Consider the following 23,118-nt stretch of genomic DNA (forward strand, 5'->3'; position numbering starts at 1 on the left):
CTGACTTACCAAGGGTCACTATGATATCAGTGACAAGTGGTCTCCACACCCAGATGTTCTGACTTGCTAACCAGTGCTGTTATTTTGTCTGCTTGTTCACTGATTCTTGTCATATGCACTTGGAAATCCTCATTTCATAGGTCAAACTGTAATTTGAAAAAAGGGAACTAGGAAAAACATAGCAAAAGGTGGTCACTGCCTAGAGGCAGAGCTACAGGGCTCTGCCTATGTGTAAACAGATGTGGGACAAGGGAAAGGCCAAGGACAAGATGGGAGCAGAGTCCTGACAATACACACAGTGCATGTTGGTTACTTGTAAATAAGTGAAAAATAGTCATGTACTTTGGAAAACAGGTCTCTCAGGGCATAGAAACTACGAATTCTTAGTGCTGGAATTCAATTCAAGGTCTGCCTACAGCTCCATCCACATGACTCTCTAGTTAGCAATCAAACCTTAGGTTTGGCCCTAAAGAGCTGCCTGCATTCATCTACCTGCCTGCTACAAATAATGCTGATATAAAAGAAAAAGCCAGTAGGTGTCCAGAGACTCACAGCCGCTGGATCCCAGGCCTCACAGTCAAGGAGACAGATGACCGGGAGAAGGGCATGGTTCCCTCCTGAAGGCTCCCTGGGGATTGGTATCTCTGTAGTGCTGGTCATCGTGGGACCCCTGACCCCAGGTCCTTCTGCCTTCCATAGCCCCCAACTGGGGTCTTTGCTCAGGATAAATCTTATCATTCTTAGCTTCCACCAGAAACCACCAAGCCAAAAGACTCTCCAAGAAACCAAGCTAGACCAGCTAGGCAAAGCCAGGCCTCTGCACACTGCCCTGCAGATATCATGTATCTGGCTCTCCACTTATTGTTCAGTGCCTCAGTTTCCTCTTCTGTAAAAGGGGATAATAATCCCACCATGGGATTAAGTAATAAATCTATTAATGCACATATAGCACTTAGAGCTCAGCATGCACTTAGCATCTAGTAAAGTTTGTGGTGTTATTATTATATATCAACCAACCACAATCTCGCTGGTGGCCATGGAGAGAAGACTGGCCTGGGAGACAGGATACCAGGGACTGTAGCATGACCTGGCTTCCCCCTGCCACCCAGGACTTGGCTTCCTTTGCTCTCAAACAAAAGGACTCCGCCAGGACCTCTTTGGCTTCCCCAGCTGTCACACTAGAGGGTCTGAGGAAGTCCCACTTTTCTGACCGCCTCAGAAGGACAGTCACACCTACCAGGAAGGGGCCACACAAGTGGAAATTAGATAAGAGAAAGGAGCTGGGAGCAGGGTGGCTCAGTGACAGAACACTCGCCTAGCATGTGCAAGGCCCTGGGTCAGATCCCCAGCACTGCAGGAAACAAAATAAAGTCAGAGGAAGGCAAGAGCAATCATCTGAGTGCAGAAGGAAATGCACCACGTGGGGACGGTAACCAAGTTTCATTAGAAGCCGAAACGAAGGTTTAAATTAAACCACTGAGGTTGTTTTTTCCTGTCCCACTGTGTTTGGCCATTATGCTGCATGGCCTCTTGCTGGCCAAGAACTCAGAACTGGAAACTGGCACTTAAGTGAAGGAGTAGGGATGGGGCAGGATCTGGGTTTTCCCAGAGCAAACACACGCAAGAAGGTCTTTTGTTTAACTGACAGAGAGAGTTGTATAGATGGGCCACGTACCACACTGTGTTTTGAAGTATATTGGAATGTCTAAATCTAAGTAGAACTTGCATAACCTCACATAGTTATCATTTCTGTGGTGACATCACTTTACATCCACTCTCTTAGCATCTTTCAAGAATGTAAATCATTAACTATAGCTACCATATTGTACAATAGATCTCCTAAACTCAGTCCTCATCACTGACTGAAATTTTATGTCCTTTGGCCCATGTCTCCCTAATCCCCCAGCCCCAGAAACCACCACTGTACTCTCTACTTCTGGAAGTCCAACCTTTGTGGATTCCACCGAAGATTAAGCTCATGCAGTATTGATTCTCCTGTGCCTGGCTTATGTCACTTAACACAGGCCACTCTCAGGGACATGTCCAAAGGAGATGAAAGCAGGACGTCCAAGGGACATCTGCAATCCCATGTCCCTTGTAGCACTATTCACAATAGCTGAAAAATGGGAGCAACTAAGTGTCCATCAACAGATGAATGGATAAAGAAAATATGGTGTGCAGACGTGATAGAATACAAGTCAACCATAAAAAAGGATGAGAGTCCATTGTTTGCAATAACATGGATGAACCTGGAGGACATTGTGTGTTTTCATTTTAGAACTGCCAAGGTCCCTGAAGCCCTCCCCTAGGAATGGAGTGCTCTCCTTTTATAGACTAGAGTCAGGGCACCCCTAACCTGAGCTCTTGCTAATGTAAGCACATACACCGGTGAGATCTTTGGAGTCAAGTAGATGGGGAAGGGGAGAGTCACAACTAAGTGTGGCCAACACTTTGATTGCACAGGGGCCCAGGCTGATTTCCCAGCCCTTCTTGAAGTCCAGGCCCACCCTCCTGGCCACCTCTAGGACTTTGCTCATACTGTCTCCCTCTTGAGTACCCTTCCCTCCTTCAGAGCCTACAGAAACCCTGCCTGTCCTCAAGGACCAGATTAAATAACCCTTCCTTTTCCCACCCTCGCCCAAACCTGGCAGAATTAATTTCATTTCCTCTGTGCCACCACTGGGCTTGGCCAGCATCTCTGAGAACTCGCTCCAGAACGTCAGGAGGTTATTTCTGTGCCTGCACCCACCTTCCACAGTTGCCCAGACTCCTTGAAGAGTAGGGCCAGTGTGCCAGGGTGAACCAATGAAAGGTGCACAGACCCAGGGCCTGGGCAGTCTACAGAGCCAGCTCTAGGCACTGTCCACCCCAGCTGCCCTTCCACATTAAAGGACTCAGCTCTGGCCCCCATACAACAGCCCCGTGTGATCCTTCTGCTCCTGGGCGCTGGCCCTGGCTGGAACCTTGCCTGGCACAAGGATTCAGATACCTCTGGGCGGTTTGTACAGGTCTGTTGTCTTCTCTGCACTTTAAAACTCATTCACTTGGGGTGGGGGCAGGGCTTATAGTAGAAAAGATGAAATCCCCAAGTCTCACAGTCCATGATGTTACACATCTGTCCCTGATGAAAGTCACCAAAGAGCATCACTTCACCACCCAGGCATGTGCCGTTGCTTCTCGGAAAGATTCTAGGGAGTGAAGCCTGAATTTGGTATTACCAGCCCCGGGCCTGACAGCTGCCCCTGAATCCAAGCTTTGTTCTGCTGTCAGAACCCTGGCCTGGAGGGGAAGCGTCGGGGCTGCTGCGTTCTGGGAAATCTCTGGCATCTCAAGGAGGACTGTGTCTTAAATGTGGATTTTGTGTGAGAGGACACGCCCTGGTGCCCACCCCACCTCTCTCTCATGTCTGTGGCAGAATAGAGGACACTTATATTGCGGGGCCCTGGACTTTAATGTGCACTGATTCAATGGAAATATCTGGGAGTAGGTGACCACCACCCTGGTTTGCCTGGGATGACCCAGATTTAGCAAAGTGCCATATTTAAAGAAATCCCTCTGTCCTGGGCCAATCTGGTCAATGTGGTTGGGAACAAATGCTCCAAGTTTTCTCCAAATTCTCACCCTAAACCTGATGAATCAGAAGCCCCAGGGGTAAGGTCTGGAAACCTATTTTAATAAACTGTCCAGATAATTCCAATGCAATGCATGCCCAAGAGAACATGGCCTCCCTCAGGATGAAGAAACATGGCAGGTGCTACTTGCCTAAATCTTAGGTGGCAATTAGAGGGCAGAGCTAGAAGCAGGGCCTGGCTCCACTGTGCAGCTCAGCTGCCCCACTCAGTCCTCAGGCTCAGAGCAGAGTTCCCAAGCAGGAATCAGCCTGTGGACGTAGATCAGTAACTAACTAAGGTACGGAAATGTCCCATCAACTACCATAGTCCAGGGCCACTGGACATTACCATGGGGGTCAGGCAAGATGGGGACTGCCAGCTTCCAAGAGGGTAGGATCCCTCTGAGCCTTGGTGCATTTGGATAAGCAGAAAATAGAGGAATTTCACAAAAAGAAGAATGAAGTTATGGCATTTGCTGGTAAATGGATGGAACGGGAGACTACCATGCTAAGTGAAATAAGTCAGCCCCAAGAAACCAAAGGCTGAATGTTCCCTCTGATAAGTGGATGCTAACACACAATGGGGGTGTTGGGAAGAATAAAAGTGCTTAGGTTTAGACAAAGGGAAGTGAAGGGAAAGGAGAGGGGGATGGGAATAGGAAATATAATAGAATGAGTTGGACATAACTTTCCTATGTTCATATATGAATACACAAACAGTGAAACTCCACATTGTGTACAAGGACAAGAATGGGAAGTGTTCTCCATGTATGTATGATGCGTCCAACTTCACTCTACTGCCATGTATAACTAAAAAAAAAAAAAGAATTAAAAAAAACCCACTCAACTGTCGTGTATATCTAAAAAGAACAAGTATTTTTTAAAAATATTTGTTTATTTTTAGTTGGACACAATACTTCACTCATTTATTTCTATGTGGTGCTGAGGATTGAACCCAGGGTCTCACACATATGAGGAAAGCGCTCTACCACCAAGCCACAACCCCAGCCAAGAACAAGTATTTTTAAAAAGAATATACCTGAGAAAATATTTCATGGAAGGAAGGAAGGAAGGCAGGCAGGCAATTCAGAGTCAGGGCAGTGTGAGCAAAACCCCAGAAGACACAGCACGGCCTCCAGGAGGCCAAAGGAGACAGCAGCAGCGGGGGACCTGGGGGAGTAGTTACCTCCTCTCTGTGCTCAGGCCTGGACCAGCAGGTTCGATTACCATCCCAGGTGGGTGTCTCTGTCTCGCCTGACCCCACTGTCTAGCTCTTACCCACTAGGGACACTTCCTCCCATTGGCTCAGGAAGTCCAACTCCAATTCCTACGAACACAAATAAACTCCACTTATGAAGGCAGTCTGCTTCCCAGAAATCAGAAGCTACTCCTCAGAGTTCAGAGAAAATGGCTCAGGTGGATTATCCAAAGCCCTGCCTTTCATTCACTGGCAGGGGAGCTAAGACCACTTGGGGGGCTGTGTTTGCTTTCTCCCCTCTGGGAGTTGTGACAGCTATTACCCTGCTCTCCATGAATTATCCTCTGGCCACAGGAAAACCAGGGATCCCCTTAGGGCACCTGGGAGTGATTGTCCACCGTCCCCCTCCAGCCTGCCCCTTTCACTGAAGGCAGCCAATGCATGGGCTGTGGACCCTTGGCTCCTTTCCCAGGGAGCTAAGCCTTCCTGAACCTTCCTTTTTTATAGCATACAAGTGTTCCTTGGGCCTCGGCCTTCTGGATGCTTCCCTAGTGTTCCCATTGGATAATGTCTACTCCAGGTCTCCACTTACTCCGCCCTCCCATAGGCATCCCTAACCCACCAACCTTGCCCTGGTGAAGGGTCGCTTTGCTGGTCCTCATTTGGCTGGGACCTCTTGGCAGATCTGCCACTGTGGACGCCCCCTCTTCCCTGGCTTCTGGGACCACACTCCCAGGTCTCCTCTCACCCATCGCACATAAGCTTCCTCCTCACTCCTCCCTCCTCTTTTTGCTCCTTTCACGTAGGTCGGGGCTCTCGGGAGCCCCACCCTGCTTCTTGCTTGCCCAGACTACCCGCCCAGGGGACCTCCTTCTGTGCAGTAGGAGTCTGTCCCCTGCTCACCCTTCAGACCTCCACCTCTTTCTTGGACTTGAGTGCCAACTTTCTAACAGTCCTCCTTGTGCCCAGAGGGCCTGTCCCTTTTCTTCCTCCACAGGGGACTCTTTATGAAATGTGCATCTCAACTCAGGACTGCCTGGCCAAACACTTTCCTGGGGTTCAGTACTGGGGATTGAATTTGGGGCACTTGACCACTGAGCCACATCCCCAGCCCTATTTTGTATTTTATTTAGAGACAGGGTCTCACTGAATTGCTTAGCGATTGCCATTGCTGAGGCTGGCTTTGAACTCATGATCCTCCTGCCTCAGCCTCTCAAGTCTCTGCACCACCTGCCCAGCCTATCTGAAGTCCTTTTTAAAAATGCAACCTTCCTTACCTGGGTCCTGACCCCTGACTTGGAGTGAGTTTATCAGGTTCCTTTTCTGTGGGTCTAGAGAAATGTCTGTGGTAGATCCAGTGGACCCTGGCTGGGAAGAGTCCACTTCAGGGAGAGAACAGTCAGCAGCTGGGAGAGGCCAGGCCCCACAAGCTCTGTGGGGTCACTACGGGCCCGTGGGGTTCAGCAGGTCCTCAGACACAGTCTCACATCAGGGCGGATGCAGAGCACCAAGGTGTAGCTCCTACTCAGGTCCTGGCCGCCCCATCCATCACCATGTTCACAAGCTTCCTTTTTCTTCTCTGTCTCTTTCAGTATTTCTTCCACTGCCTCTCAGACTAATTGGAGAAAAATAGGTTTTGTCTTCTTTTTGACATGAAGGCTAAAAGTTTTAAATTACCTTCTTCAAGATCTGCAAATAGAAATCCCGGAGAAGACAGCCACCTTTTTTATCTCCCTCTCCCCCTCTCTCTGACTCCATGAGCCTTAGAGCTTTGAAGTAAGAGGCAGAGCCATGCTCAGGAGGAAGAAGCCTGGCCTGGGCCCAGCCCCGGCCCAGGAGATGAGGGAGGGACAAGAGCAGGGCCTGGCTGGGACCGGGAGTGATGGAGGGCGACATGGAAATGGGCTCATTGCTTGTGGTTCTGAAACAAAAAGGGGTTCCCTGGAAGGGGACCATTTCTGAAGGAGCACCCACTCCGTGAATGTGGGCCATGTAGCCAGGCTTCAGGCTTGCTGAGGTCCAGAGTAGCTAAGAAGCAAACAGGAGTAGCAGGCACACTGGGCCTTCTCTACTTTTGTCACCACCAATGATGTCACAGCTCCCAGGTGTCCATCAATGTGTCAGAACAAGAGAGAAAGCTTGGTGCTAAAGACTGGCTATTTTAGGACAGGAGCCACTTGTCAAAAGAAACGAACTTTATTTTTAGAACCACACACGCCAAACAAAACAGCCTCTCAGGAAAAACCCTCAGAGCCTCAACTGCCACCACTGGCTTTCCACAAGCCTCTCTCTCCCACACAAGCTTCTCTCCACCTCCCACAATCCTCCTGCTCTTGAGGCCGATTGGCTGGGTCACGTGGGCAGAGCCAAAAAAGTCCCCCAATGAGCAGCTCCGTGGTCTGAAAGGGCAGGGAAACAGCCCAATGAGCATCACCGCAGAGGAGCCAATCAGCTAGATGTTGCTGGGGCCGCTGTGAGCCAATCATCAGCCGGCAGCTGGAAGTTTGCTGGCAGCTGGAAGTTTGCTGGGGCCCCTTCGGCTGTGGCTCTCAACATCTCCCCCTCTCTGTTTAAACAACAAGCATGTGGCTTAGGGACCGTGCCTGCCTTAGGTTGTCCAATAGTACATATGGTCCTTAGGTTGGTACCATTGCAATTGGATCTTACCCGTCACTGACTACCAGTCCAGTATACAGCCACACCTGTGGAGAGGTCTTTGTACCAGCGGTGGGGGTGAGGTTCTTTGCCTCACCTCTGTTGGCTCCCAAATTTTAGCTGGACGATCATGACAAGCAGAAGGGAGGAAGATACACCAAGCCAATTGACGGCTCCTTTTGGAAAAATTGTACCACCAATGACATCATCAGCAAAAATACCCCAACACTACCACAAGTCGCTGCACCAACAGATAGTTCACAATGCATACAGGTGAGCTCACAATGTGTCCAGGCAAGTTCTGCAAGCAGTTCAGTGATGGCTATTGTAGAAGCTGTAGATTGGTTTTATCTTTGACTTCACTAGCACTGGGATGAAGATAGGAATTCTGGCAATAAGGGCTAAAGAAAAAATTATGTAACATTACAGAAGGCACTAAAAGAAAACAATTTTCTTAACAATTTACATTGTCTTCACCGGCACTGGGATGAAGATAGGAATTCTGGCAATAATGGCTAAAGAAAAATTTATGTAACATTACAGAAGGCACTAAAAGAAAACAATTTTCTTAACAATTTACATTATCTTTAAGAGAATTATTAAATATAATGAAAAGGAAAGGTGAAAGTAAACAAACAGATCTGTTAACCTTCTTTTTTGTTTACATATTAAAACAATCCTCAACAGTTGTTTACCCAATTTAAATTAAACCATAAAAATCACGTGAAAAAAAAAATACTTGGATCCATTTTATCATGAGCGCTCATCATATATGATATATGGACATACATACATTCAAACATATAACACAAAACACAAGTGTGCACACATAATATAATACATACAACACATAACATTATAGTAAAGGCCTTATAACTTTTTACAGGTGAAATCTCCATTGCAATGTTTAAAAACTCTATAGTCAAAAAATAGAACTGATCAGCAAAACATTAACCTAGGTCTGTATGAGCTCAAAAAACAAAATAGAACTTCATGATATGGCAAAGGGCAATAATAAAATAGATATTGAAAAAAGCATCCTGGTTCTGTTGCAGATGTAAGAATAGCCAAACTGGAGTTTTGGATATCAGTTGTTATGGATTTGAGCCAAATCATCTTCTTTTTGGTCTGTAGAAATCGCTTTAGTTAATCTTTCTGGAATCCAAATCGGCTGCTGTTCTCCCTGTGGAAACACATAAACAGACCCCCGACTTCAGACAATCACTGGGTCAGGACCTTGGTTAATCTCTCTGGAATCCAAATCGGCTGCTGTTCTCCCTGTGGAAACACACAAACAGACCCCCGACTCCAGACAATTACTGGGTCAGGACCTTTCCATTGTCCTGTTAGAATATCCTTCCAAAGTACCTTGGGCTTATGCACATTTTTTGGACACATATGCCTTTCCGCAGCACTAAGTCCTGATGAATCCAAATTTAAAAAGTTTAGAGTAAAAAGGTTATTTTAAGTTTATCTTTGGGGAATATATACCCCTTCCCAATTCCTTCTTTTTGCTTTAATAAGTACATTTTAATAGTTTGATGAGCTCTTTCAACTATGCCTTGTCCCTGTGGATTGTATGGGATTCCTGTTATATGAGTAATGCCAAATGTTGAGCAAAATTGTTTAAAAGAGGTAGAAGTATAACCAGGGGCATTATCTGTTTTTAACTGTTTTGGAACACCCACAGTGGCAAAATTTTGTAAGCAATGAGCTATAACATCTTTAGTTTTTTCTCCGGCATGAAGGGAGCCCATCAAAAATCCAGAAGAAGTATCAACTGTAACATGCAAATATTTTAATTTTCCAAATTCTGGCAAGTGTGTGACGTCCATCTGCCAAATATGGTTAGGTATCAATCCTCTAGGATTGACTCCAAGATTAACTTGTGGTAAAAAGGTCACACAATTTTGACATTGTTTTATTATTTGTCTAGCTTGTTCCTTAGTTATTTTAAAACACTTTTCTAAAGTATTAGCATTGACATGGAACTTTTTATGAAAATTTGTAGCTTCTTCTAGTGTAGAGAAAATATGTATGTCATGTGTAGTTTTATCTGCTAAATCATTGCCCAAACTAAGGGCTCCAAGGCAATCCTGTATGTGCCCTGATATGTCCTATAAAGAATGGATCTTTTCTGTCCCAGATTAGACTTTGTATAGTGGAAAGCAAAGAGAAAACAGTAGAAGAAGGGGAAATCCTACCAGCATCTTCAAGAGATACTATAGCATTAACTACATACTGACTATCAGAAAATAAATTAAATACAGAATCTTTAAACATCACAAAAGCTTGTAAAACTGCATTAAGCTCTAATTTTTTAATAAGTTTGTAAGTGTGGCATAACATTCTAGCAATGTGTTTTTATCTTTGTGTGCTAATAATACATCATCCATATAGTGAAATATTTGTAGTTCAGGATTTTGATTTCTAAGTGGCTGGATTACTTTGTTAACATAAATTTGACACATGGTTGGGCTGTTAGCCATCCCTTGAGGGAGTACTTTCCATTCATATCTCTGATCAGGACCTTCATGATTCAGTGCAGGGATAGTAAATGCAAAACGTGGACTATCCTCAGGACGAATTGGAATTGAAAAAAAACAATCTTTAATATCTATAACTAAAACATACCAGGTTTTTGGCAAAGCAGACAACTGAGGAATCCCTGATTGAGCAGGTCCCATAATAACCATCTCATTATTAATGGCTCTTAAATCTTGCAATAATCTCCATTTACCAGATTTCTTTTTGATGACAAAAATGGGAGTATTATGGGGAGATACAGAAGGTTGTATATGTCCTTCTGCTAATTGTTGTTTGACCAGGTCATGGGCTGCTTGTATCTTTTCTTTAGTCAGGGGCCACTGAGGAACCCATACTGGTCTTTCTGATTTCCAAGTAATTTTTATTGTCTCAGTGGCCCTTTCTGAAAATCCAACCCATGTCTGTCTGTTCCTTGATCTATTTGTATTGGTGCTGCTATACCTTGTTCTTGTTTTTCTAATCTTTTTCCTTTCCTAAAACCTTGTCTAGTCATAATAGTGGGTGCATTTTGGTTGATGTTATTTGTTAATGTCAAACCTAATTGATCTAGGACATCTCGTCCCCATAAATTTACGGGAAGATGATCCAATACATATGGCTGTATAGTTCCTTCACATCCTTCAGGATCCTTCCAATCTAATACCATTGCACTTCTATGGGGATTAGTTGCCACTCCTAGGCCTCGAAGCGTTTGAGTGGCTTGTTGTAATGGCCAATGTTTTGGCCATTCTTGACGAGCGATGATGCTAAGGTCTGCACCTGTATCCAGTAGCCCATTAAATTCATGTCCTTGAATATTTAGTTTTAGCATGGGGCGAGAATCTAAATTTAAAGAAAGCATAGCCCAATCTACACCTGTGGAGCCTAATCCCTTGGAACCTCTTTCTACAGTACGACTGGAAAATTTATCATGTAGGCTGGGTATTATTAGTAACTGTGCTATTCTATCTCCTGGTGAAATTACTGATATACCCTTTGGAGAACTGGCTATAATTTTTATTTCACCTTCATAATCGGGATCAATTACCCCAGGACTTATCATAAGTCCTTTTAGAGTAGAAGAGCTGTGTCCCAATAATAAGCCTACTGTTCCTTTGGGAAGAGGTCCTTTCACCCCTGTGGGAATGATTTGAACTCCCATCTCTGGAGTTAGTACTGCTCTGGTGGAGGCGCAGATGTCCAACCCTGCGCTCCCTCTGGTTTGTCTGATGAGGGATCTGATGGACAATGTGTCCTGGGCACTACCCTGATGGGGTTGCTGGGTTCCTCCAGTACTCCGTATATTTGTGGTTTTGGGCCCTGGAGCATTGGGCCCCCCTGTCCATTTTTTGGCAATGGAGCCCGATGCCTTTCTCCACGATATCATGGATAAACACCTGGTCCTTGTTCATTTTTTGATAATGGAGTACCCTCTATGGTGGTTTGAGAACGGCATTCATTAGCCCAATGTCTCCCTCTACGGCATCGTGGGCAAATACCTGGTATTCTACTCCTTTGATACCTAGTTTTGTTAAACCCTCCTCCAATGGGGCAATTCCTTTTAAAATGTCCTGTTTGTTCACAATTGTAGCATGTTCTTGGCCTGGCATCTAAAGCCTGTTTTACTGCAGCTGCCACAATTTGCCCTTGTTCATTAATGTCTCTACATAATTTAATATATGTGTTTAAATCTTCATGTTTCCATGGTCTAATGATATCTCTGCACCAACGATTCGCTTGCTCATAAGCCAGGTGTTTTAGTAATGGCATTGCTTGTTCTGTATTCCCAAAAACTCTGGTAGCTGTTTGAATAAGCCTATCTACAAATTCAGCATAAGGTTCATTAGCTCCTTGTATTACCTTAGATAATTGACCTTGTAAACCTCCATGTCCTTGTAAAGTCTTCCATGCCTTAATTGCATCTACAGCAATTTGTGCCTATACACCAGGATCATATGCAATTTGTTGCTGCTGATCCTCATAAGGTCCCTTTCCTAACAACATATCTAGATTTCTCTGAGGATAACCAGCTGCTGCATTTCGCCTAGCCGTCTCCTTGCAAAATTCCTCATTGGCAACCTTCCATAACAGGTATTGTCCTCCATTTAGCACAGCTTTACACATATTAGCCCAATCTGCTGGCGTCATGTTCAAGTTGTTAATGGATTTGACCATGCTTACACTGAAGGGTGCTTGAGGACCATAGGTTGTTACAGCCTCTTTTATCTGCTTCACTGTTTTGAAATTTAAAACTTGGTAAAATCGCTGCCCTCCTGCCTCAAATACAGGGCATGTTAATATTTGAGATCTTGTCTCAGGATCCCAACTATCAACTGCGGGGGTTGGGGACCTCCCAGCATATGGAGGTGGCCTTGTTAGTTGGACACTTACGTCCTCTGGTGATAGAAAGGTGTTAGTAGCAGTCTCCTGTAGAGGTGGTGCTGTTGGTTGGACACTTACACCCTCTGGTGATAGAAAGGTGTTAGTAGCAGTCTCCTGTTGTAACTTTCCCCCTGATGGCTTTTTCTGTTTTACACTTTCTTTCTCTGTCTGACTAACTTGAGAGGCCTTCTCTTTTACTTGAATCTTTTCCTCTGTCTGACGAACTTGAGAGACCTTCTCTTTTACTTGAATCATTATGTCTTCTCCTTCCTCTACCATTGTCTGAACTGAAGGCTTTGGACTAAGCAAACAAGATACGAACGTCCACAATGGCAATGTGCCAACTGGCAGAGTCCCTGGGCTTTTCTTTTCTATTCTTTTTAAATCTTCACCATGATGGTTCCATTGTGATATATTTAACAACTCCTCCTTAAAAAGCCATGGGCTACATTTTTGTATTGTATCAACGTATGCCCTGACTGTTCTTGATTTTACTGAGATGCCTCCTTCCTCTAACAATTTACTTAACACTCTTTCAGTTTGTTTTTTGCTAATTTCTGATCCCGTATTTCTACTATAATACAACCCAACAAGATGATGCCAAACAAAACCGAGACAGAATGAAATAAAAAGGGAACAACAAAAAGTCATTATAGCCTTTCTATCCTCCTGACATGTGCATCCGTCCTTTCTCCCTATCTGTTCCTCAGACATAAATAGTTTTTCCTCAGATGTGAGCGGTTTTTCTTCCGTCTCACTCATCTCCAGGGACAGGCAACTTAAAACAAAAGTGAAGCAAAATAAAAGAGGAATCTTAAAATGGCTACCCATCCTCTCGCCCTGCCCTCAGGGGCGAGCAGTTTCACTTACCCTCAGTCGCTCCCCGTACGGGCCACCAAATGCCACAGTCTGGCTGGGCACAATCAGGAGCCACTTGTCAAAAGAAACGAACTTTATTTTTAGAACCACACACGCCAAACAAAACAGCCTCTCAGGAAAAACCCTCAGAGCCTCAACTGCCACCACTGGCTTTCCACAAGCCTCTCTCTCCCACACAAGCTTCTCTCCACCTCCCACAATCCTCCTGCTCTTGAGGCCGATTGGCTGGGTCACGTGGGCGGAGCCAAAAAAGTCCCCCAATGAGCAGCTCCGTGGTCTGAAAGGGCAGGGAAACAGCCCAATGAGCATCACCGCAGAGGAGCCAATCAGCTAGATGTTGCTGGGGCCGCTGTGAGCCAATCATCAGCCGGCAGCTGGAAGTTTGCTGGCAGCTGGAAGTTTGCTGGGGCCCCTTCGGCTGTGGCTCTCAACAGTGTCAGAACAAGAGAGAAAGCTTGGTGCTAAAGACTGGCTATTTTAGGACAGGAGTCTTGGTTTCTTGCCAAAGCTCAGTGACATGGAATAATAATAGCTGACGTTTATTGAGCACTTGCTTTGTGCCAAGGACTATGCTAAGCCCTTCCCATAGATGATCCCATCTAATGTTCCAAACCACTCTATGATGTGGGTATCATCATTAACTGCATTTACACATAAGGATTCTGAGGGAGGTCGTGGACTTGCCCAACACATCGTGTACCAGATCAGAGCATGAATCCAGGAGGCTGACTTCAGAGTCTCTTGTATTTCTTGCTGCCAAACCACTAGGCCCATCTGCACCTGCCTCCTCATCTGGAAGGTCAAGGTGCTGGGAACAGGCAGGGTAGACTGGGAGATCCCGAAGGCCAACTCCAGCATGGGTGCTCTGATGGGGCTTCTGCGATGCAGATGCACACAGAGATCTTCAAATGGTGCCTAGTTCAGCTTTCCAAGGCAGTGTGGCCATGCCAACAGAGTGAGCACCTGCATGGGGTAGGGGACAGGAAAACAGGTGCCCTGTGATTGTGATGAGATGGGAGGAAAGTACAAATAGCACTAAGCCCATGTGAAATTTGTAAAGGCCTTTAGGTTAGACCTGTGGTCATGGGGGGCAGGGAGAGCCAAGATCCAGAGGTCTAGAAAATTCTACCCAGATTGACCTCCATTAGGTGTCCAATGGCCTTTGTGTCTCCCTAATTTTTGCTCTATGTTGCACACTCACAGCCTCAAACCCTCCTGGTCACACAGGGGACCTTGAAGGGGACCTTGTCAGGCAGCTCTGGCTCTGGGAGGATGAGGCAGGTCGGTATATCCTCCCAGGGCCCAGCATGTGTGTGTCCTTTGCAGGTCCAGCAACCATGGCCCATTACAAGACGGAACAGGAGGACTGGCTCATTGTCTACCTGAAGTATTTGCTCTTCTTGTTCAACTTCTTCTTTTGGGTAAGTGAACTCTGAACTCTCATCCCTTTTCCAAGCGCCAAATGAGTCAAGCCACCTTGGTGCAAGTTCTGCTGACTTTAAAGCAAGCATGTATGTTTTCCATGAAGCGGAAGGAAAGAACCCCTCTGCAGGCTGGTGTGGGGTCGGCCACATGCATCTGACTAGAGAAAAGCGTAACAAAGCACTATGTGCTGGCTCCCCTCCCGCTGCAGAGGGTCAGGGGCTCTCTTCCCTGTCACTGGTACAATGCCCTGTGGGAAGCAATTGCCTGAAATAAGGCTGGTTTCCACCAAAGCCCATTTGCCTGCCGTGGTTCATATGGTTCTTCAGACCCTGGGCAAACATACGGATGCCTTGGGGATCCAGGACTGCCTCTCTATAGTGACTCCCCCAAGAAACCTGCCTGTTTGAGACTTTCCAGAACAGAGTAAAGGCTATCCACTAGGCGCCATTATCTGGTAACTTGAGAGCAGATTCCCATCAGTCGCCCCCAAATAGCCTGAATGTTTGTATTTTGTATTCCAGCTCACTAATTCTGGAAAGGCAGGTGACACTAAAGAGAGCAGGCTTTGCTCAGCCAGACCTAGGCTGTGCTATCTAGCAATGGTGTGGCCGAGGCCACTTAAGTTGGATGAGTCTGTTTCCCCAGCTACAAATTGGGGATTATTTCTAGACTCTTAGGGTAACATTCAACAAATACAATGTTTTGAAGATATTGAATGCTTATGTCTGAAAATACCATCAAAGCAACAAGCAACTTACTGATTAGGAAGAGTTAAGTTTGTTTTTGTTTTTGTTTTTGTTTTTGTTTTGTTTTGTTTTGTTTTGTTTTTGGTACTGAGGATTGAACCCAAGAGTGCTTAACCACTGAGCCACAACCCCACTCTCTCTCTCTCTCTCTCTCTCTCTCTCTCTCTCTCTCTCTCTCTCTCTATATATATATATATATATATATATATATATATATATATATATATATATATTTTAGAGACAGGGTCTCACTGAATTACTTAGGGCCTCACTAAGTTGCTGAGGCTGGCTTTGAATTCGGGATCCTCCTGCCTCAGCCTCCTAAGCCACTGGAATTATAGGCATGCACCTCCACATCCAGCCAGAGCTAGGTTTCTTGCTATCCCGGGTAAGAGAGCTCTCTTTGACAGAGTCTTAGGAGCATCTCAGAAATGCACACAAAGGTGGACCATTTCTTAGCTTTCAGACCCTTTCCTGCAAGAGCCTGATTAAGATTGGGAAGAATCATGACAGAGTACTGTAGGATGGATGGACACAGACAGGCCAGAGTCTTGAAGAGTCTTGGAGAACAGACCGTTGTCTTTTGATGCTATCTATTCAAAAGCTGAACAATCTAATGTTTATTTAAATGTATTTTGCAAAGTTCCTGAAATACACAATAAAATTATTTGCAGCTTTTGTCTCCCCGGGCAGGAGTTTCCTGGAACAGTGAGGGTGTGGTGATAAAGATGATGGGATAATAAAGCTGTGGAGCTGGAGACTGTAAACCATGTGGGTGTAGAAGGTTTCAGTTCTTAAAGGTAAATCCAGCCGGGTGTTTAAGATGCTTACAGAGCAGGCTTTTCTTTTTAAGAATGTTTTTACTAATCATCCAAGTTTTATGTGCTCACCACAGATAATCCTAAAAAATTGAAAAATATGAAAAAACTTACCCACGTCTCCCTGTCTTGGTTTCCTAGAGCTGCTCTCACAAATTACGGCAAATGGGGTAGCATTAAACAACAGAAATATTTTTTTCTCACAATGTGGACACTAGAAGTCCAAAATCAAGGTGTCAGCAAGGCCGTGCTCCCTCCGAGATGCTGGGTAGACCCTTTCCTTGCTTCCAGAAGCTGCTGGAAATGCTTGGCCTCCTTGGCATCACATCCGGTCCTGCCTCTGTCCCCACTGCTGGCAGTCACGTGCCAGTCTTCATGTGACATTTCCCTCTTCTTATGAGGACGAGGGGCATATTGGATACAGGTCACCCTAATGACCTCATCTTGACTTCACTGCATCTGCCAAGACCCTGTTTCCCAATAAGATCCCCTTCACAGGAACCTGGCAGTGAGAATTCCAGTAGGTCTTCCAGGGTGCAGGGAATGATTCAGTCCGTGCTGCCTGCCATCCCAGAAACAATACTGTTAACACTTCCTCCTGACTTTGCATGGGTCAAGGTGCGAGATGGTGGTAACCTGTACTCTGGGAGTGACGGTGGGAAGAGAAATATTGGGGAGAGTTAAGGGGTTGGAAAGGTAAAATTGACAAGATCGGGCTATTACCAGATGGGCTGAGAAAGAAGAGGGCTCTGGGGAACGTAGCTCCTCAGTGGATGGTGGGGCTCTGCATTTGTGCAGGGGACCAGAAAGAGAAGCAGTTTGGGGTGGGGTGGCGAGGTCAGAGGTCGGCATGTGGGTTTGTGTTGCCAGGAGACATCTAAGTGGAGACACACACTGGGAAGTTAGTTCATGGCTCCAAAACTCAGGAACCAGCCAGGCCAATGCCACAGACTTAGGGACATCCCCACCTGGAGAGCAATTGCAGCCATGAAAATAGATGAGAACTGAGTGGACAGGGACTAGGAAGGGAGGGGAAGGAAGAACGAGGCCTGGGGACTCTCCAGGGGCCAGAGCTGAGTCTAGGAAATCAGAGATCCTGGGTCAGCCTGAACTGAGGGAGCTCCTGAGGTAGGGGGCTGTTAGTGCTGAAACCAGGAAGCTCCAGGCAAATTGGGATGAGCAGTCAGCCTTGAGCAGCCAGAAGAAGGGGGTCTACCATGGAAGCTGCAGAGGAACAGCCAGAGAGGGGGTCATGAAGCCAGGAAAAACCCAGATCCGAGAAGGTGGAGATTGGGCAAAGCCAACAGTGTGGAAGGTTCAGGAAACATGGAGCATCCTCAGGCCTAGGAAAGGCCAGGGGGCTTAGCAACAGAGAGCAGCAAATGTGGGAACTGTTTTGTGGAGAGTCAGGGTGGAAAGAGTGGGACTCCGTGTAGACAGCTTCCCCCAGACACACTGAGAAGAGAGGAGGCAGTGGCTGCGTGGTCAGGGGCCTGCTGGTCCTTTGGTACCTAGGGCTATTGTGGGATGCTCAACCCAAAATATTTGTGAAACAACTGGGGCCTTGCGCATCCTGATTGTGCTGAGGTCCCAGAGGAAGCAGTGGGCAGTAGACATGGTGACCGCCCCCAGGGGCTCCACCAAGCCAGAGTGGACTCAGTGTCCATCTGTGTTTGTGTTGCTTTGGGGGTGGTAAAGAAAAAGACATGTGGGAGGCAGCACGGGCAGATGGGCAGCAAGCATGTCACCAGAGCAGCTACCGATGAGGGGAGCCACCCCCACACAGCTCTCCCAGTTTTGAGTTAAAAATAGCCCTGCCTGGGGGCCTGGCTGGCCATGGACCAGTTTCCCAGGGGCTTGTCAGCTGAGTCTCACTCCCCTTGTGGGAGTGGTGGTCTTTAGAAGGTTCTGGCAAGGTTTCCCTAGACCTGCTGCACAGTCCTCAGAAGTAGACAGGGGCAGACAGACATGTCCCATCTCCTGTCTTGCTGCCTTAAGGCAGAGCACAACTTTACAGTACCCAGGTCCCTGAGAACTTACCATAACCCACCCCTCCCTCCTAGTGGGAGGGCATTGTCTAGGGAGGCAAGTGATACCTAGGTATTCTAATACCAGGTCAGTAATAATCATGACCATTTAAAAACTCATTCCACAATTTGTAATAACTACCTACTGAGTGTGAAGCACAGTTCTAAGTTCACATCACGGAACAGAGTTCTCAGTTTTCCTGGAACTTCCTGCCGTGGGCTTCCTCTGTGCTTGCCTTTCCACCTGCATCACCCTATTCAAAACTCCCAGCCCCCCTTTGAGACTATGAACAGCTGTATTAGAGTCCCATTTTATAGCGTGTCAAGCAAATTTTCCAAAGTCCCACAGCTGGAGTCTGCTCTCCCTGACCCTAAGCCTGAGTGTGCTGAGCCACTATGTTCTGTGACCCCCAGCCCTGAGTCTTGCACTACCCCCCCCCAATTGTCTTTGGGGCACACATGGATTATCAAGGCAGCAGAGCATGCTGGGAAGTCCCAGGCTCTAGTGCGGGATCAAATTCAGATTGCATTATTTACTTGCCATGGGATTTTCAGTGTAAAGAATTGGATTAGGTCTTCTCCAAATCCATATGCTAAAGCCCTAATACCCAATGTGACCATTTTTGGAAATGAGGCTTTTAGGTCATAATGGGAGGGTCTTAATCCAATAGGGATGGTGGCCCTTTAAGGAGCAGAGCTCCAAATGCAAACACTAAATGAGGACAGGGCAAGAAGGCACTGCCATCAAGCCAGGAAGGGACCAGGAACTCAATCAATGGGACCCTGTTCTTGAACTTCCAGCCTTCAAACTGTGACATCAAGTTCTGTTGTCTAACCCACCCAGTCTACAGCATTTTGTTATGACAGCCCAGGCAGACAGACTGAGACATCGGGCAAACAACTTAATCTCACTGGGCCTCACTTTTTTCATGCATGAAATAAGAAAGGCGATACTTGTAAGAATCAGGGTTTCAAATTCAGGAAAACATTAAGCACATGCTCAGTGCTTAGCTGTTATGCTGACTGTTGTGATAAGATGCCTCGTCTCTTCAACAGCTTTCTCCATCCATAGAACTGTCTCTAAGACTTCCAGCATCAAGAGACACAAGGAAGCATAAGAAATGCTAATGCAAAGCTTCATTCACAGAACTAAACTTCCCCCTCACAGTGTGTGAAGGACTCTGAGATTTTCTCTGGTCTTTTCATGATTACTATTAGGTGCACGTTATATTTATTTCACAACCCTAATGGGTCACATTCCAAAGTTCAGAAAGCCCAGAACAGTCCCCCCTCCACCCAACCTGGTCAGGACTTGGGTGACAGCTCTTCCTTTTACCCCATCCCTGAAGCCCCTTTGGATCAGGAACCAAAAATGTCACTACTTTCCTGCTTCCTTCATGACCCTAAAAAGCCAATTACCCAGGCTTTCCTACATGGCTGCCTGGGAAACGATTTTCTTCCTCTCCTTTTTCCTACACAACTCCCTATAGCTCCCATCACCTCTGCAATGTTGTTCTCTAATTTATTATTTTAATTAGCTGCTTGGCTGTGTTAATAATCAAAACTTTCCCAGCCTCCCAGGAGCTCTGCCAGGCTACGGGGAGAGACTGGGGAGGCTGCCTCTGCCTTGAAGCCCGGTCCTGCCCTGAGCGACGGCTGAGCTTGGCACTTCACATGGGAGTCCCGGGGGCCCCTTCAAGGAGATGTGAAGCTAAAACAGGTGGTGGAAAAGATGGAGGACTTGAATCCTGGCCAGAGCAGTGGGAAGGGCTTGAGGGCATCACCTCCGGATACAGGGAGAGTCCAGGAGGGAAAAGCCTCTGCTTGATTGAAAGCTGAGGCTGGAAAGCCCTTCACTTCCTGTGCCATCCCCCATTGAACATGGCCTCAGGGGTCAGCTGAGGTGGGTGCAGGTTTTGTCTGTGCAGGGCTGTGGCAGTGATGCCTGTCAGGATGAAGCCTGTGCTAACAGTCCTGCAGCACAGGACATGGGCTTGGCTGTCCCCTGACCCTAATGCCAATGGCGTGCTTCTTGTGTGTAGCTCTGTCTGGTCAGTGGCTCATTTGATAAAATGAGCACGAAATATAACATCAAGGTTCTTGAATTCTTGCCCTACTCTTCCACTGACTAGCTACTGTGACCTTGGAGATGTCACTACTCTCTGGGCCTTAGTTTCTCCATCTAGAATATAAAAGAGATGGACTCAGGCATTTTCCTCCCTCCCTCCCTTCTTTGCTTCCTCCTCCTTCCCTCCCTGTGGAGTCACGGACATCTCCCACATGGGGCACTCTCCTGGGGATACTAAGATGAATGAGGCTTAATCAAGAGGCTAAAAGGGGAAACACAGGAGGTAGCAAATAAAAGAAATAGACTGCAATGCTTGTAACTATAGAGACAAGTACAAGACGTGGACTTATCATGGAGGACAGAAGAATTTGCTGGATGTGGGGCAGGGGCAGCTCCAAGCAAGGTTTCTTCTGAGTTCTGAGTTGGGTTCAAAAGATGCACAGGTGACCTTCCCCGCCCTCCCAGCTCTCAGGCTCAGCATGTCCCATGAAATTTTGGTCTTGTTTTAAGTGCAGAAGAGATTGGGAATGAGAGCAGGAGGAAGGAGTATTCTGAATTGTTTTTATCAAAGGCTCTTTCAAACCAAAGAGCCATGAAAAGAAGGCCTCCCCGTGGAAAATGACCCTTAGCATGACACCGTAAAGATCTGCTCATGCAGAACAGGTGCGAAGCCAGCAGGAGCATGGGATGGAGCTGAGGAGATGCTTCTCTGGCACTCAGAGAGGAGATGCCCATTAACAGGGTGAATAGCAGCACATGATGCCAACTGCCTCGTGTCCTCCTAGAGAGCACACAGGCTCAGGTGTGGGATGGGGGTGCTATTGACCCCAAAAGTGTGCATTGGCTGCAGGGATGTGCTGTCACGACTGCAGCCTGGAGTTCAGCTACCTTTGCAGATTGGGAAATGGGGAACCACTCTTTAAAAGGAACTCTGGTGGGAATGAGCCAGGCTTGGCTCACATCCAGCCTCCCAGTCCTCTCCCTGAGCCCCTAGGTTATGTCACCCCCCAAAATTGACCCATTCACTTTCTCCTTTGCAAGAGAATCAGCCTGGTGATTTCTGCACCAATGTGGAGCCAGGGTTTCTCTAGCTAGTAAGTGGCAGCATCAACCCAGTAAGTGACATGAGGGCAGGGGCTGGGGCAGGCCTGGGACCCACCACAGCACCAGAGCCTGCATTGCCACAGTCGGTGCATGATGGATGTTGGCTGAAAGAGAGAGAATAATGAACTGTGACAGGAAGACCTCCCGGGTGCCAGCTCGGGCCTTTCCAGGGGGCTTCCTAATGACCTGGAGAAAAGACCAATCATTTCTGGGAATGCACTGTCCCTCTAAAAATTAAAATTTCTCTAAAGTAAGGACAAGAAATGCTCCCTTTCCACCCAGGAATTCAGCAGACAGGCAGGTGTGGGGAGCAGATGTTATTTCCAAAGCCCTCCACCCAAGTCCCAAACGAAAGTCTCAGGCCCACTGTGGGGGCTCCTACATACCAGGCCATGCTGGACTTGAGGAGAGTGAGGTGTGCTTAGAAGGAGTGATCAAAGTGTCATTGAAGTGCAGGTGTCACACTTGAAAGGGCCTAGAAAGATGTAGAGGCGTTCAGCAGAGGAAGTAAAAGGGCAGAGAGAACAATGGAGAAGGGTGGAGAAGAACAAGAGAGGAGAAGCCTGAGGCCCGCCGAGGCTGCGTGAATTTGTCCAGACTCACAGAGTCAGTAAACTGAGGAACTCGACCTCAGCCACCAGCCCTTTGCCAAGTTCTCCCTCTCAACCATTCACTCTGTGGGCATGGCCTTAGTTAGTGGGCATCTATGGTATGTTCAAGAAAAGCAACTGTGTAGGTCATCTTGATTAAAACCCAGGTATGGAGAAAGGAAAGTAGCAGCAGATAAAGCCCAAAACCAGGTCAGGACAGACCTTTTGGAGCCTTGGGGCCAGGCCAGAGAGTGTGGGCTTGGTGCTCTGGGTGTGGGGAGCCAGTGGAGATTTCTCAGCAGGGTTGCCGCAGCAGCTCAGCATGGAGTGGACCAGGAGCTGAGGGCTGACCCCACGGTGGGGGGCCACCCTGGGCAATGTGGTGAGGAGAAGCAGGGTGAGTCTGGGAGCAGATGGGGATCCCATGTGTCTGTCACTGAGGAGGGAAGAGACGTTGATGACCCTGAAGGGTCTGGTCTGGGGTGGGTAGGTAGGTGCCATTGGTGAGACAGCCCAGGGAAGGAGCATAGGTGACAAGTGTGCTCCTAATAGATGAACCTTTTCTATCCAGCCCCAGACCTTTCTAGACCAGCATGGTGCTCAGCACAGAGTAGGAAGCCAGCCAAAAAGTGAACTGCCCTTGTCACCCTGTGATTTTCTGCCACCACCACCATGGGCTGCTGGCACTAAAGGCAGAGAACCCTCCAGCCCAGGGTTCCTCCCTGACTGGGAGCCCCATGGTCCTGGCCCCTGCTCTGTCCCTGTCCTTCCCCCAGCACAGAAGCCCTACTGTCACCCAACAATGAAAAATCCTACAATTGCTTTTGTATCCTCTGCCTGCTTCCTTCAGGTCTGCCTGCTTTGTTCTAACAGTCCCAGGCATATGCGTGGTTAATCCCAGGCCCCGTGGTGACATGAGGACATTTTGGCAATATTTTTTTTTTCTGTGAACAGGCAGTTCCTAAAATTACACAGCATGAGTGACCTGCTCTGCCCCTCCTGGCTTGCTGTGTGCTGTGTCCTCATGGTCCAGCTTTGCCCTCTGCAGGGTTTTTTTGGATTTTTTTTTCTTGGTACTGAGAATTGAACC

General features: G+C 47.1%; 1 protein-coding gene across 3 annotated transcripts in view; it reads left to right on the plus strand.

The window, feature by feature from the left end:
• Positions 1–23,118, plus strand: part of Tspan11 (tetraspanin 11) — an 80,258-nt gene that overhangs the window by 21,301 nt on the left and 35,839 nt on the right. For all 3 annotated transcript variants that reach the window (XM_058572354.1, XM_046423390.2, XM_046423389.2), the window contains exon 2: positions 14,577–14,671. In XM_058572354.1, the coding sequence (XP_058428337.1) occupies positions 14,588–14,671 (84 nt within the window). In that variant the 5' untranslated portion in view covers positions 14,577–14,587. The remainder of the gene's footprint in view (positions 1–14,576; positions 14,672–23,118) is intronic.

The sequence above is a fragment of the Marmota monax genome, unplaced genomic scaffold, assembly GCF_021218885.2.
Source record: "Marmota monax isolate L192 unplaced genomic scaffold, Marmota_monax_Labrador192_F-V1.1 WCK01_AAM20220418_F8-fsc00356, whole genome shotgun sequence".
Classification (NCBI taxonomy): domain Eukaryota; kingdom Metazoa; phylum Chordata; class Mammalia; order Rodentia; family Sciuridae; genus Marmota; species Marmota monax.